We start from the raw sequence: 17,339 nt of genomic DNA on the forward strand, positions 1-17,339 counted from the left end.
TATTATTTTTTAGTGAACAAAAAATAATATTTGTTATATATATATTATTTCGGGTCGAGTCGGGTTTGAGTTTTATTTCAAAAGGTAGGGTCGGGTGGAGGTTGTATAATTCTCGGGTCAGGTCAGGGTTGAGTGGAGGGTATATAATTTTTGGGTCGAGTCGGGTTGACCGGAGTCCGACCCAAACCCGACCTATGCCCATCCCTAATTAGGTCACTTTAGGGTTGAGTTTTTCTGTCATCGATTGTTATTTAGGATAAAAAAAAAGGTTATAGAATATTTTTTTCAATTGCCTATTTGATGGGTTCGTTTCATAGTGTAATTTTCAGTGTGTAACAGTAAGTGTTTCTATATCCTATTATAACTTAATTTTAATTAACTAAAAATATTCATAGCTAAATCTCACGAACTAGCACATTTGATTGATTGATTAAACTATTTATCTTTATTCTTTCATATTTCTTTAGATCATAGCTTTTAAACCCATCAGAAGCACTCTCATTTTTTACAGTTATCTTTTTCGTTCCCGTAGGATTGAGGTTAGATTTAGAATTTTTAAAAAGAAAATTAATTCTCACCAATTAGATCTTAGGTAAACTTCGCAAATGGTCACTAATGTTCCGGTAAGTGTTCGTTTTCATCATTAATGTTTGAAAAGTCACAAATCGGTCACTAATGTTATTGTTTGTTACAAAATAGCCACTTGATGTTAACAGTAATGGAAGCTGATGTTTGACCGATTGTTTGACCCTTCTTCTTCTTCTTCAAAATAATTAGCCCTCTTGAAAATAGGCTGTCACTGATCCTTGCCCTCCGGAGTCTCAAGGACCTACTGTCCATTTATTCAGTAAGGTTTTAACTGCCTCAGATACAAGCACCCATGGAGGGTTTTCTGTATCTTTAAGGACATGAACGATGCAACCTCGATCTAGGAATTGGTTGCTAAGGATCTTCATGGCTATGAATGGCGTTTTAAGCATATTTTCAGAGATAATATACTAACCTGATTTTTATACTCTTGGTATAAAAGACACCTCCAGCATTCATCAAGTGACACATTATTTATGTGTATCTGATTAAATGAGCAGGCCAACCAAGGAGGCATTTGCACACAACGGGATGGAGTACGTTTGTAACTTTAAAGAGATTAGTAGCTGGTGACGCTTTTATCTTTTTGAGGAAGATCTTTTTTGGTTTTTTTTCCTAATTGTTTGTGTTTGTGTACCTTGAACATGTTCCGACCTTTGGTGGTTTTGTTCATTCTCGCGCAGCTAATGAGCTTTTCTTTTAACACTTGGTTATCTAGATGGGAAAAGGACGAGCTACGTGTTGGAGTGAGGCGTGTTGTTCGGCAACATAGCATCATGCCATCGTCAGTGATTTCAAGTCAGAGCATGCAAGTTGGAGCGCTTGCAACTGCATCTCATGCGGTTTCAACACAAACCCTATTTGCTGTCTGCTATAAGCCGAGGTATGGTATTTACAGGTTTGCCAAAATTTGAGGTAAAAATTTTCTTATATTTTCTCGTGTAAAATATCAGGACAAGTGGGTTAAACAGATATTTGGAGTTAGTTAAAAATAAGTTTACCGTTAGCCTGAGATTTAAGATGAGGTTTGAAGAAGAGGATTCCTGCCATATGTGAAGACACTCTTTCCTTGTTGATGCCTCTTCTGTTTTGCTTTTATTTTTGATAACCAACTTATCCACCTTATTTGAACAGTATAGATATATCTTCAAAAGCATCAACTCCTTGGAATTATGGAGTTATGCATTCCCACGATATAGCGTCACAAAACATTACTGCTGAAGCAAAAGCAAATGAAAATCCTGTCATGTGGCACTAAACGCAGACAGAGATGAGCAGTAATTGCAGCTCTGTTACCAAGACTCCAAGAAGAAGTCGCCTATCTCCTCCAAACAAAAAATAATAATAATCAACATTTTGATCAGTTATGGCGATGTCATATCCAATTCTGAAAAAAAAATTAAACAAAAAAGAACGACCAAATAGTCGATAGAGAAGTTTGAAAACGTACCAAAAGATAGAGAAAATTGTGTCATGTAGGTATAGTTATTAGAAATAAAAAAATATGATATAAGAAAATAAGTGAAAAATAAAAAAAAAATATTGACAATCGACAATCAATACTAAGATTGATATCGCTATGGACAAAACTAATAAAAAAGTCCAAACGATACTCTAGGAAAAAAAGTGAAAACCTTAAAGAAAAATATTCAAGAAGCTTAATAATTGTCAGCATATCTATTGAAAATTTGATAATTATTTCATGTAACTATATATAATTATTAGGAAAATTCTACAACATTCTATGGGTATCCATGTGCATCATTAATCATGAGTATGATTAATTTAATTTATAAAATTTTAAAACTATAAATTACCAAATGTGTAATTATAAATTAGTTAAAAATTTAAATATAAATTATTTAAAATAAAATATTAATTACATTATTTTTTACAATCTTATTTTAAATAATAATTAGATCAAATATTAACCCCTAAATCAAAAAATCCTAAATTCTTTTATTTTACTTTGACACGACGATAGTAGTGACGGTAGTAGCGGTGATGACAAAGCGGTAGCAACAACGGCGACAATAGCGGTGATGGTAGTAGCAACAGCGGCAACGATAACAGTAGTAGTGGCAATGGCGATGACAACGACGACAACGACGGCAATGACGACGGCTTCAAAGCAAAAAAGATATGATTTTTTAATTTAGGAGTTAATATTTGATCTAATTATTATTAAGATTATAAAAAATAATGTAATTAATATTTTATTTTAAATAATTTACGTTTAGATTTTTAACTAATTTCTAATTATACGTTGAGTACTTTATAATTTTAAAGTTCTTAAATTAAATTAATAGTGTTCATCGTTAATAGTGTTCATCGGTACTCGTCAAACGTGACAGAATAATCCTAATTATTATATATAATAAATTATTATGGATGTAGGTAATATTATCGTAATCAATAAAAAATATTCTTTTAATTTCTTTAATCTTAATTTTCTTTCAATTTTTTTGAATTAAATAATTTTCTTTCATTTAATTCTATATTATATAATAAATAAATAAACACTAAATCAAAATCATAACAATTGTTATTAGCTCTAACAGTATCATTAATAGCTACATAGGACTTTAATCTAAAATATAATTTCTCAAAGCAAAACATAACTTTCAAACGGAATTTTTGTTTGAAAAATACAACTGTTTGAGGATTAATTTAGGATATAAACCATTTACTATAACATGCATATAACTCGTTGCGAGAGAATAACGAATTTCATAAAATATAATAAATTAAAACTCGTAATTAGAAAATGATGTATTTTATATAATTTTTTTAATTCATATGACGATTTTTATTTTTAATATATTTTATAAAAAAAAATTGACAAATTTTACGTGCATAGTAACAAATGGCTTATTTTTTAAAAAAAAAAATTGCCCACAATATTTCTAATTTTTACTGTAACCTCGTCTATAGATTTTATTGTAAATTTTTAAACAATTTATTAGAATCCACATCACCCTAACTTTTTTTCCGATTAATTAAAGTTTTATTGAATATTGTAAATTGGAAAAGTAGGGGTGAGTATTTGATCGAGACGAGTCGATTTAAAAAATTTTGAGTTATTCGAGTAGACAATTCATATTTTATAACTCGAACTTAACTTGAATTTTTTTCTAGTCGAGTTATTCGAGTTTTTGTACTGATTTTATTATAATTGTTTATAGTATTATGACAATTATTTGTTCCATTTTTTACTTTCTCCGACCATATAAGATATATATATATATTATATTTTTTTCACATTATAATGTTATTAAATATATCAAATATAATCTAAAATTATGAAATATATTCATAATATTATATTTTAAAGAGATTGTTTTGAGGGTAAAATATTGATGAGAGTATAAAAGAGTTAAGGAATTGATGAGAAGAAAAAATTTGTAAATAATTGTAGTCAAAAGACCATATTAAGTAAAATGCAAAGTTAAGGGACTAATAAAAAAAGAGTATATTTTTAGAAAAAAATATCAATTGAAGTTACATTGGTATTCTATTGCAGTATATGAACATTTAGTTCAAAGTTGATAAAAAAATAAAATAAATGATGAAATATAGTAATAAGAAAATTATAAAAAAATTAAGGACTAAATTGAAAAATAAAAAATTTATTATCAAAAAGAAGAATTAAAAATACATATGTATTATACGGTGATTTAGGAGTATGTAGTTCAAATTTAGTAAAAAAAATGGACTTAAAATGAATGAGAAAATTGAATAAATATTGAAATCATATACTAAATCGTAAAATTGTCAAAATACTTATTCAGATTTTTTATTTTTGAGTAACTCAAAATTTCAAAATTTAAACTCGATTCGAACTCGAAAACTGAATTTATAATTCAAGTTGATTTGAATAAATAACTCAAATAACTCGATTCAAATAACACGAAATTAAAGTTTTTTTAATTTTTCGAATCGAGTCGTATTGTAAACACCTAATAAAAGCCTGAGCGAAATCCATAAACGATTTCAGAAATACACCTTTGCTGTTGTAATTTGTAAAACTGAGTTGCTGGAGGAACTCATGTCAAGCAGTAGCAAGAGATGCCTAAAACTTTTGGAGAAATGCAAGAACATGAAGCAACTAAGTCAAGCTCATGCCCAAGCAATCACGTGTGGTCTCGGCACCAATACCTTTGCTTTAAGCAGGCTCTTAGCATTTTGTTCAAACCCAGAACATGGGAGCCTTACCTATGCCTGCAACCTCTTCAAACACATTCATGAACCCACAATTTGCATCTGCAACACCATGATCAAAGCTATCTTTCTCAAAGGTGAAACCTTTGAAACCCTCCAATTATACAGCACCATGTTGAGTAAAGGCATGTACCCTGATAATTATACTCTGCCCTTTGTGTTGAAAGCTTGTGCGAAGTTACAATTTTTCTACTCTGGGGAATTGATTTATGGTCATTGCTTGAAATTGGGTTTTGTGTTCGATACTTTTGTGGGTAATGCTTTGATGTCTATGCACTGTGGGTTTAATAATGTCAAAGTAGCTAGGTGCATCTTTGACGAGATTCCCAGGCTAGATGTTGTTTCATGGACAGTTATGATTTCTGGGTATGTGCAAATGGGTGATATTGAAACTGCAAGATTGCTTTTTAATGAGGCCCCAGTGAAGGATAGAGGAATTTGGGGGGCCATGATTTCTGGATATGTAAAAAACAATTGCTTTAAAGAGAGTCTTTATATGTTCAGGCTAATGCAAATGAGTGATGTAGAGCCTGATGAGGCTATATTTGTAAGTGTTATTAGTGCCTGTGCTAATATGGGTGCTTTAGATTCTGGGATTTGGATTCATAAATATATGGATCATCATCAAAAGTTCCCTTTGAGTCTTCGTTTGAGTACCTGTCTTGTGGATATGTATGCAAAATGTGGGAATTTGGATATTGCTAAAAAGCTGTTTGACGAAATGCAGCAAAGAGATGTTGTTAGCTGGAACGTTATGATTTCTGGGCTGGCGATGCATGGAGATGGAGAAAGTGCAATTCAACTGTTTAGGCAAATGGAGAAAGATGGAGTCAGACCTGATGACATTACTTTTATAGCTCTTTTTAGTGCTTGTAGTTATTCTGGTAATGCATTAGAAGGTCTGAGGATACTCGACAGAATGCGTAACGTGCATAACATCGAGCCTAAAAGTGAACATTTTGGGTGCATAATTGACCTACTTGTCCGGGGCGGACTCTTTGAAGAAGCTAATCAAATAATTCAAACTATGCCGGATTCAAGCAATCCCTCTGATGAAGCTATTGCCTGGAGAGCTTTGTTGAGTTCGTACTGTAGTAGCAAACAAACCAAACTGGCTGAGGTTGCCGCTGAGAAGCTCATGCAACTAGAAGATCATAGCGGCGTATACGTTTTACTCTCGAATCTATATGCATCCTTCGGAAAACATTATGATGCCAAACGAATAAAACAGATGATGAAAAGCCGAGGAGTGAATAAGGCACCGGGTTGCAGCTCTATCAAAATAAATGGGGAAGTTCATGAGTTCATTGCTGGGGAGAACAGCCACCTACAAATGGAGGAAATATACTTGATTTTGGAGAAGCTGGACAAGCAATTACATTACACAGGTCCGAGCCCTTATTCATAGCAGCAGGTACTGTCGAGCATAACGAATATAACTAGCAAACAGCTTCTTCTTCTTCTTCTTTTTTGAGGAGGAGAGGTATACTTACAGCCGAATGGCATTGCGAATGAGGAGTCTTGCGATCAGGCATCTGTTAAAGAATGAATACAGGAATAGCATAAACATGCTAATAGCTTGTTGCCTGATCTCCTCTTCTCGGTTCAATGTTGGTGATTTAAGCCTGCATTTTGCCATTCCTTATTTTGGCCAATGGCAAATTGTCTGTTGCTTCTGTCTATCGTGGAAGAAACTAATAATCTTCTCTTTCTTTTTAAATGACTCAATGTAAACCTGTTTATTTCCATTGCTAGAGAACTAGATGAATCAGTGTCTTGACAAATATAATCAAAATTTCTATAGCTGATATAAACAATAAAGAATTTTATATAGCTCGTTAGACTCTAAACTAGGAACTCTGAGTCAGCAAGTTCCAGGACTTTCGGGACACCGATGGATTTTGCTCCTTTCTGGAACGAATTTCCCGCAATGTACCTGTAAACAAGTTTGATAGATTGTCAATTAATAGACATTAAAAGAATCGTAAGTTAATAGGAAGGGAGAGTTGAAGAAAACTTACATTTCTTTCAGGAAGGGATGCTTATAGAGTTTTTTCAGGAATTCTTCCTACAAATTGATTGTGATCTAAATGCCTGCCGGTCCAATTAGATCGAATGTAGCATATGAATGCATCAATGCATAATTAGCTCAGAAAGCTGGAATAAAGCACAAATGCATTGCAAATGAATCAGCAATTTCGAACAAACTTACAAAGATGTCAACTGTGGGAGATGAACAATGCTATATGGTATTTCTCCTGAAAGTTAGTAGGATAGGTACCTGCAACCAGTATATCGAATAACGAAAATTCTAGTTAGACCAGAATATTCTATCCGGTTAAAAGGGTATCCTAAAACCAGGCGAACTCCATTCCTATATCCCCATAGGGTAAAGCTGGTTAAAGCACTTACAAGATTTCCAAATTGGTCAAGCTTGCTAGCTTCGCGGGAATTCCTCCCGTTAAGTAGTTATTGTTTAGGTAACTACAGGAAAATTTGCTGCAATTAGCCATTCATTCAACATGCAAAAAGTTTTAACACATGAACTTACAGGTTTCGAAGCGACGGGAAACAACCATACAGACTTACAAGTTGTTTTATAGTACCCACCAAGTGATTGTTCCCGACATCCCTACGAACATACGGTCTTAAAATCCGAGGTACCAGCGGAACATATATCTTTAGTTCCAAGTTTACCAAGGAACGTTATATATTTGAGGAGATCAGTTATCTTACAAGTGGTGAAGTTTCTCCAAAGTGCCTAACTCTGCCGGAATCTGGCCCGAAAACCGGTTTTGATGCAGATGTATATAACGAAGCTCCGGTAGACTCGCAAGCTCCTTCGGAATCTCCCCTTTAAATTTGTTGAAGCTCATATACCTAATCAATTTTCCGATTAGTAGGAAGCACCAATCTTGATTATCATAATGTGAAAAAAATATTTCCAAGTGCTACTTAGTGTGAAGCAAATTAAAAACAAACTAACAGAAACGAGGAAGAGAGGCATTTTCTTTATTGATATGGCATACTTTCTTCACCTTTACACTTGACATATATAGCACAATTATAACAACCTCTTAACAAACTAACCACCCTAAACCGTTTCCTAACAGCTTCCCTATGATGGCTAGCCACATGCATGACCATCTACATGCATGACATGCACGAGTATTCTAGATTATTCTAGCTCACGTGCACACACAGCTTATACCTATCTCAACATTCTCTCCACTTCTTTCTTCTCCTCTTCTTTAACAAGCTAATACTTGTAATTTGCCACGAAACTGCTCAAATGCAGCCTTGGTGAGAGGTTTGGTTAATCCATCCGCTATTTGAAACTCAGCAGGGACATAGCTAACACGAAGAGCACCAGCTGCAATTTTCTCACGAATGAAATGCACATCGAGTTCAACATGTTTAGACCGAGCATGACAAACCGGGTTCACGCTCAAGGCTACAGCACTCGTGTTGTCGCACCAAATGACAGGTGCCTCTTGTAGAGACAACCCAAGGTCATACAGCAGCGCCGTAAGCCAGGTCACCTCTGCAGCAGACTCAGCAACGCTCCGATATTCTGCCTCCATGGTTGATCGAGAGACAGTTTTCTGCTTCTTGGAGTTCCATGCAACCAAACACTCTCCAAGGAAGACACAATATCCAGACATGGATCGACGATCACTGGCATCACCAGCCCAGTCAGCGTCAGAAAATGCTTTGACACACAGCCGAGCATCTCCTTTTGAGAACACCAACCCATGATCAAGAGAACCTGCTAGGTAACGTAGAATTCGCTTAACTGCTGCAAGGTGACTCGTTCGCGGAGACTGCATGAACTGAGCTGCTTTGTTAACTGCAAACGCAATATCTGGTCTTGTGTGACAAACATACAGGAGAGCGCCCACAATACTCCTATATTCGCGAGCATTAGACATTAGATCACTCGGTTGACCATCAATCTTCGTGGCCACCATGGGAGTACACACAGATGTGGCTTGACTCATGTTGGTTTTCTTCAGTAATTCACATATGTAGGCACGCTGACTTAACAGCAGTCCAGCACCAATCTTCTTGACCTCTATTCCCAGAAAATATGAGAGTTCACCAAGGTCCTTAATTGAGAACCGTAGGCTAAGCAATTGAACGACCTGATCAATAGCTGAACCCGACGTTCCGGTGATGATGATATCATCTACATACACCAAAGCATAAGTACTGCAATCGTCCTGGACTCGAACAAACAGAGAGACATCAGCCTTCGATTCCACAAACCCAAGCTCTAAGAAGCAAGCTTTAAGCTTGTCATTCCAGTTCCGAGGAGCTTGTCGAAGGCCATAGAGGGCCTTCTGCAGCTTACAAACCAGTGGAGTTCCATCTTCAGCACATCTCTCAAATCCAGGTGGTTGATGCATGTATACCACTTCGCTCAAGTCACCATTCAAGAATGCATTGTTGACATCCACCTGTCTCAACGCCCAGCCTCTTGCAACTGCCAAGGCGAGAAGAACATAGACTGTGGAGAACTTTACAACAGGGCTGAACGTGTTCGTGAAATCGAACCCTGGAACTTGAGTGAACCCTTTTGCCACCAACCGCGCCTTATATCTATGCACAGTGCCATCTGAATTTCTTTTAATCTTAAACAACCATTTACAACCGACCACACTTCTATCAGCAGGTAGAGGAACAAGGCTCCATGTGTCATTCTTAATCAACGCAGAATATTCATCTTGCACCGCTTCAGACCACGGGCCAGACTGAAGTGCTTCTTCAATCGTTGCTGGGACAATATCATCAAAAAACGTGGTGTATATTTTTGGTCGAAACACACCACACTTACTTCTAGTCAACATAGGGTGCCCAGTACCAACCACATCGCTTGTTCTTTCATCTGTCGATGGTTGCACTTCCAGGTCGACTTCACCAGCACCAGGTCCGACAGATGTAGCAGCAGACTCATGGACATCACTCGACTGTGCAGAACCGTGCCCAGAAGCATCTGCAGACAAGTCAGCAAGTCCCGACTGTCGAGCAGAAGTAGCACACAGTTTGCTAGCATCAGCTACTATGTCAATGGCTTGGCTCAGCTGCGAACGAACTCCCAATCGTTCAGTAGAACTGTGCTGAGCAAATGGGAAGCACCACTCATCAAATTTCACATGTCGAGACACTACAACTCGTTTATTAGGTGTGAGACATAAGTAACCCCTGTGTTGAGGACTTGGCCCCAAAAACGTGCACGGTTGCGACCGAAAGTCAAGCTTATGACTGTTGAACGGTCTTAGGTGGGGAAGCATCGACATCCAAATACTTTAAGCGAGCCATATTCAGGCGTCTTGTTGAACAAACACTCGAAGGGGGACTTTCCAGCTAAAACCCTCGTAGGCAACCTGTTAATTAAGTGAACTGATGTTACCACAGCATAGGACCAATAGCTGATCGGCATGGACGCCTGCGCAAGTAGTACTAAAGCCAGTTCAACCACATGGCGGTGTTTGCGCTCCACGACACCATTCTGCTCTGACGTGTGTGGGCAGGTAACACGATGAGATACACCAGCTTCTGCAAGCACACGCGACAGCCGACGATATTCACCGCCCCAATCGCTTTGTACTGCCAGGACTTTCAACCCAAATTGCGTTGCAACGAACTGCTGAAATAGGAGGAAGGCCTGTGTAGCCTGAGACTTATCCTTAAGCAAATACAGCCACGTGTGTCGAGTGAAAGCATCAACAAAACTGACATAATACCTAAACCCGTTTGAAATAACAGGCGATGGTCCCCAAAGATCAGAAAAAATAAGCTGAAAAGGAAAGTCATACTTAGTAGTTGAATCCGTGAAGGGGAGTTTGTGACTTTTTCCCATATGACAAGCAATACAATTCTCATTAATCTTTTGTTCACAGTTTACATCAATGAGTTTGCAAATTTGCTCGAGAGTGGCATGAGCAGGGTGCCCAAGACGCCTATGCCACAAGTCATACAAATGATTGGAGGAATCAACTTTGTTTGCTACAAAACAAGCACTCTATTACAACTATCATCAACTTGAAACAGATATAAACCATCATTCTCCTTCCCATGCAGCAATACATCACCAGTAGCTTCATCACGAACACAGCAGCGTGATGCATGGAATTCAAAATACACCGCGTTATCCTTAGCAAGCTTCGAGACGGATAGAAGATTTTTAGTTACCTTAGGTACATGAAGAAGATCATTTAATTGTAAAGCTCGAGTAGAAGAGCACAAACAGATTTACCAGTAGCTTGAATTGGCAGTAAACTACCATTACCAACCAGCAATTTACCTGGTCCTGAGAACTCTTTTGAGTTGAAGACCTTGGTTGAATCAGCAGTCACGTGGTGCGTAGCTCCAGAGTCTAGCACCCAGTGATCCCTCGTGCTAGAAGCGATATGACTTTGCGGCTGTGACGAGTAAGCGCATCCATCAAGAGTAGACGGTTCCAGGCTGGTGCAGTTCACTGAACCCGAACCACCACGGCTTACAGCTCTTTCAGCCGACCGACCAGTAAATGACTGATCGAACCTGTACCAGCAGTCAACGACAAGATGCCCATTTTTCCCACATAATTGACATTGAACACGAGGTCGACCACGGCCCCGACCTCCAGTCCGACCTCCAGCGCTGGTTCCAGACCTGCCAGAAGCCCGATCATGATACACGTGACTTGCAGTCTTCAAGCTAGAGTCAGACTGAACAACGTGAGCACTCATTGGCAGAAGTTCTTCTTGAGCGTCAAAGCCCGCAAGCTGTGTTTCTGCATCGATCAACATCGAGCAGACCCTATCGAGAGATAAGGCGTCTTTCATAGTGGTGATGAAGGCAATATACGGGTGGTACTCTCGGGGAAGACCTTTGAGAATACTTGCAACCTGTTCGGCCTGAGGAATAGCACTGTCACAGGAATCTAAAGCATCGCACACCTCTTTGATGCGAGTGAGGTACATTCGCATGCTGTCACTGCCTTTCTTGAGTGACTGAAGCTTGTAATGCAGGCTGATGACTGCTGTGGTTGACCGGTTCGCGAAGAACTGCAACACCTTGCTCCAGACCGCCGCTGCCGTCTCCGCTCCAACAAACTGGGACAGCAAGTGTGGGCTGATCGTGGACAATAACCAGGAAGCAAGCGCACTGTCTTGTGCAACAAACTCCTCATGCAACTCATTCACCACCGTATCACCATTCTCAGCCTCAATTGTCTCAGGAGGAGAACGTGCCACGCCTGTTAGTAACCGCTCCAGCCTATGGCTGCGCACAGTCAGCAAGATTTGCTGTTTCCAGAGTAGGAAATTAGATTCATCGAGAATGATGTTAATTTTTTTGTTTGTGAAGGTCTTTCCAACAGAAGTCTCCATGATCACGAGCTTAGCACAGCAAGCAAGAATCCTCAGAAACGTCCGGCGTCTGATACCATGTGAAGCAAATTAAGAATTGCAGAAAACAAACTAACAGAAACGAGGAAGAGAGGCATTTTCTTTATTGATATGGCATACTTTCTTCACCTTTACACTTGACATATATAGCACAATTATAACAACCTCTTAACAAACTAACCACCCTAAACCGTTTCCTAACAGCTTCCCTATGATGGCTAGCCACATGCATGACCATCTACATGCATGACATGCACGAGTATTCTAGATTATTCTAGCTCACGTGCACACACAGCTTATACCTATCTCAACACTTAGAGATATGTTAGACTCTTAAGCTCGCCAATTTCAGAAGGAATAAAGTCTTGTAGCTTATTCCATCTTAAATTACTACAACAAAAACATATTATTAAATAAATTACATGAAAACCCATTATCTCATAATCTAGATTTAAAATAAAAGAACATAAAGTATTTTAAGGCGTTTGAGCCGCCCGATTTGAGGTGGAATCGGTCCGGTCAGCTTGTTATTATGCATATCACTGTAATAAGCAACAATTTAATAGCTTTAAATTCACTCGAAAAAAGAAGAAGAATGAATTCGTTAATGGTAACTGCTAAGGAAAAGGTTAATTATATTCGTACAGTCTTGTCAGATCGAACTAATTTGTGACCGGAACGGGAAACGGCCCCACGATCGACACCGCATAAACTTCCCTGCAAATTAAAACGAAGCAAGATTATTTTAATTTTAAAACAGAGGAGAAATGAAATTGATTAGAAATTGAAAAGTGGAGATGAAAATTGAGAATTACAATCCGGTGACAACTCTATAGTCACCCATGAGAGTGCAGGTGATGCCAGACCACGGCCGCGGTTTCCGTCGCCGCAAGGATCGTCAGTCGTCACCGACCAAGCGTAAACCACTCTCCACCCTAACGACAACTTTATTTCGTTCAATGCTCTAACTGCAATAACGAAACAATATCCCAAGAAAAAGCCATCAAAATTATTATAAAAAACAGCTTTAATTAAGAAACGAGGAAAATTACCGTCGCGTTTGAGAGTTTTACAGGAGGAAAGGTTGAGAAACGGAAAGAGAAGGAAGAGCGGAGTGAATAAACGCGCCATTTTCCCCTGTTCTTTGTATTTAAAATAAAATGAGGAATGGAGAGTGAAGGAGGAGATCATCAAAACTAAAAAGAAACAAGGAAATTTTTGGAAAAATGAGTTCACAGATCTTTTGCTGCAAGTGTGTAGGATTCAGTTAAGTTTGGTAAGCCGTTTGTTATCTTATATTTGGGTAAACTACACGATTGGTATCCCATCTATCACTTCTGTTCCTCTTTGGTCACTTTTGTTTCAAAATCATACCTCATATTATGTTTTAGTTTCATTTTGGTCACCCGCCGTTAAAAAATTAACGATGATACTGACGTATCACCATAAGGTAATACCAAATTATCGTTAATTGTTTTTTAAAAATGTCACATCAATAGTTCTATTAATTTTTTAACGTGAATGACCAAAATGAAATCAAAATATAAAATTAGGTATAATTTTGAATCAAAAAATAGTTTGATGACCAAAATAGAACAGAAGTGATAGTTGAGGTAATAACATGTGGGTTGCCTCATTATTTTTTAGGGTAAACTTTGTATTTAATCATCCAACTATAGTTTTGGTATAATTTTGAAAAAAGAAACAGTTAAGTGACCAAACCGGAACCACAGTGATAGTTTGGTTGCTAATCACATAGTTCTCCCTATTTTTTATTTATTGTAATTTCCTGATCGGTTCAGATGAAGACCTGTGGCCTCGGCTTTTTACAACATCGGCAGCTTGTGAGGATTCCACGTGGCACTTTTCTGTTTGAATCGTTCGCTCTTCCTTAATTAAGGGCCTAACCAAAATTCAATTATCCTCAACTTTTTTACGATGCTTAAATTATGTTAATTATTAAATTATCAAAAAATTGTTATTGCATTCAATATTTATTATATTTAATAAATAATATCACGTTAATATTTAAATTAATAAATTTTAATTAATTATATATAGTTGGGATCCAAGAATTTAAGTTTGTAAGTCCAAATTCCAATTATATAACTGTTACTCTTAGTGGTCAATCTGAAAATTTCTATGTAAATCTCAATTAAATCTTAAGTATGCCTTAATCCTGGACTAGATGAGCCACTTTACGATCTAGTTGATAAAAGGATTATAATTTTTTGAGATCTCGATTCGAACATCAGTAATATAAAAAGATATAAACATCGAATATATACCGTAATATTGAATATGAAAATTAGGATTATGAAAAGGCAAAAAGTTGAAACAAACATATAAACAGTCATAGATTCAGACACAAGAGTCCATGAACGTATTTAATGCAAAACCTACATGCCACCAATCCAAACCTCCATTAATGAAAGTCATGGGTTTCTCTTGATCATCTTCCCAACCATATATATATACCCTATTCATTAAACTAGCACCGACGGTACGCCATTTCCTTGCTTGTTTCCGCTGCCTGCAAATTTCTTCCAAAAACAAGTATGGAAATAGCAATCGTCCTTCGTCTAAAGAAACATAAACACCAGTGGGAAAAAAAATTGAAAAGCTGAAACAATGAAATAACTAATGATTTAATTACTACTGCTGAATCTTGGATCGATGTATTCAGTTGTGAAGAGGGTTGGGCCCCGAGGGGACCAGTCTCTTCTCCACACCATATCTTGGGTCGATTTCATCACCTTCGGAGGGCGGCGGCGGCAAGAGAGGCTGGGAATTGTGGAATCTTCGGAGCTGAAAACACAAAGAGCGTTGCTCTGGTCGAGAGAAAGAATCACAAGAATGGCGGCTTCTTGGGGTCGGCGGCGGAGTTGAGGCCGCCTGTGGGAGCAAGAGGAGGAAGAGGAGTATAAAGAAGAAGAAGAGGCGGGAACAAGACATGGCGGAGAAGTAGGAAGTGATTATCTGATTCAGTTTTTGGGTTAGAGAGACAAAATGATGTCAAGGAGAGAAGGAAAGATGGTGATGGGAGGGAGGGTTTAAATGCTAGGCAAGTCCCACATGGAAACGGGGGAACCAATTTTCATCAAATTTGTCACGTAATTTTGTAGGTGTAGGGCCACACTTATATTCAAAGTGATTCCAACATAACTCAAATTCTATTTGCTTTAAATTAATTAAAATTTTAAAAGTATATTTTATTTTATATTAATTGAGAATATAAAATATAATTTGAGTAAATTTCTTAGGAGTGTCAATTTAACATGAATTCGACGGATATGACCCAATCCGATCTAAATAGAAGCGATTTAAAAAAAATCGAGTTCGGGCAAGTCAGGGTGAAGTGTAAAAAATTTTAGGTTCAGGTCAAAATCGGGTTTGAAGTTAAAAAAAAAATTGACCCGACCCAACCCTAATAATTTTAATTATGTTATACTATATGTATTAACTTATTTACAAAAATACCCCACACACACATTATAAGGTTTCATTTTCATTGTACTTCTGTTCTCTTTTTTTTCTTTTTTCTGCCGCATACTTCATCCATTCTCTTTTTTTTTTTCTCTCTTTCAAGTTTAATCTCTATCACTCAAATGTTTGATGGTTAAAAACATTTAACTTGCTTTCTGTTTCATTGTCCAGATGTTCTCTTGGTCTCTTCGATTTTTTTTTTGTTCGAAAAAAAAATTAACTAAACTTTGAAAAATATTTACTATTCTATTAAAAAATCTGACAATTTTTAGTCATGAGTCTTTTAAATCATGTTCGGATGGGTTATGGTTCCATTTTGTCGGGTCGAAGTGGGAACGGGCAAAACTCCTACCCGACTCGACCCATTGTCATCCCTACTCACCATCAACTAGATTCTTTTTTTAGTAAGAGTAAGTATTTAATCAAGTTGAGTTAAAAAAATTTAAGTTAATCAAGTTGACGAGTTAAATTTTATCATTTAGTCTTTAATTAAAATTTATGAAATTTTAGTATTCAAAAATATTTATTTGAAATTCTATTCAAATTTAATTTTTCAATTATTTGTGGATGAATCTGTCCCGCTTGACGAGCACTACTAACGATGAACATCATTAGTTTAATTTATAAAAAAAATTAAAATTCTAAAAGGGTTAACGTATAAATTAGTTAAAATTTCAAAAGTAAAATATTTAAAATAAAGTAGATTTTTTTTATAAAAAATACCAAAAACATTTTGGGTGCGGGTGGGTCTGATGATGGTCTCAATATGCATGGGGGTATCTCTAACTTCGACTCTAGAGTATCCATCCTCAGCAAGTTCCCTTGTCAACACCTTGTTGAGCTCCACAAAGAAGACTCCATGGCAAATAAAGAATGAATATACAAAAACCAGTTGGAGAAAGATAGAAGAAAAGATAAAAGAGAGAAGATTGGAGACGATGCCTTTCGTTTTTTGCTGATTTGAGCAGCAGTAACCATGTTTTGTTTTAGAGTTTAGGTGGAAGAGGCACCAGTGACACATGGCACCACTTGATTTGAGGGTTAAGTTTATTTTAATTTATTAAAATTATGATCAAATTGATAGAATATATAAGTAACAATGATCAAATGTGTAGTTATACCAAATATTTTAACTGTCACATCAACATCTCAGTTAAATACTAACGGCAAGTGGCTTAATTGAATGCATTTAAATAGTTGAGTGACCTAATTGACAAAGTTTCAAAAATGATGGTTAAAATAAAAACGGCAAGTGACTTTATTTTAAATAATTTACTTTTAAACTTTTAACTAATTTATAATTATATGTTAAGTCCTTCAAAATTTTAAATTTTTATAAATTAAATTAAAGGTGTCCATCGCCAGTAATGTTCATCGGTGCTCTTCGAGCGTTGTAGAATTTTCCATTATTTATAATGTTATGTTATTAATTGGTTCTTATTTAAATTATTCTTTCTAACTATATCCAATATACATATAATTTTTTTTATTGAGATTTAGAATATTATTTAATAAATTAAATATCATATAAAAGTATATAATATATTATAATATTATTACTTAAAAGGTAAAAATTTAAAATTTCACTAAACAAGTTAGAACAAAACAACACCAAACATATTTTGGCCACCACAAAAAATATTAAAAACA

The 17,339-nt window shown here is 36.4% G+C and overlaps 1 protein-coding gene and 1 long non-coding RNA gene across 2 annotated transcripts; one reads left to right on the forward strand and one right to left on the reverse strand.

Moving 5' to 3' along the window:
• The first annotated feature begins 4,616 nt into the window (after positions 1-4,616).
• LOC120210703 (pentatricopeptide repeat-containing protein At2g20540-like) lies at positions 4,617-6,340 on the forward strand. The gene is made up of 2 exons (XM_039209402.1): positions 4,617-6,258; positions 6,293-6,340. The coding sequence occupies exon 1, from the start codon at positions 4,637-4,639 to the stop codon at positions 6,215-6,217; it is 1,581 nt and encodes a 526-aa protein (XP_039065333.1). The 5' UTR covers positions 4,617-4,636; the 3' UTR covers positions 6,218-6,258; positions 6,293-6,340.
• Positions 6,341-6,533: 193 nt separating this feature from the next.
• LOC120210582 lies at positions 6,534-12,920 on the reverse strand. The gene is made up of 4 exons (XR_005524511.1): positions 12,849-12,920; positions 7,022-7,689; positions 6,831-6,903; positions 6,534-6,745 (listed from the first exon to the last, which is right to left on the reverse strand). It is a non-coding gene; the product is annotated as an uncharacterized LOC120210582 (long non-coding RNA).
• Between the last annotated feature and the right edge of the window lie 4,419 nt (positions 12,921-17,339).

The sequence above is a fragment of the Hibiscus syriacus genome, unplaced genomic scaffold (genome assembly GCF_006381635.1).
Source record: "Hibiscus syriacus cultivar Baekdansim isolate YM2019G1 unplaced genomic scaffold, ASM638163v2 tig00109926_pilon, whole genome shotgun sequence".
NCBI lineage: Eukaryota > Viridiplantae > Streptophyta > Magnoliopsida > Malvales > Malvaceae > Hibiscus > Hibiscus syriacus.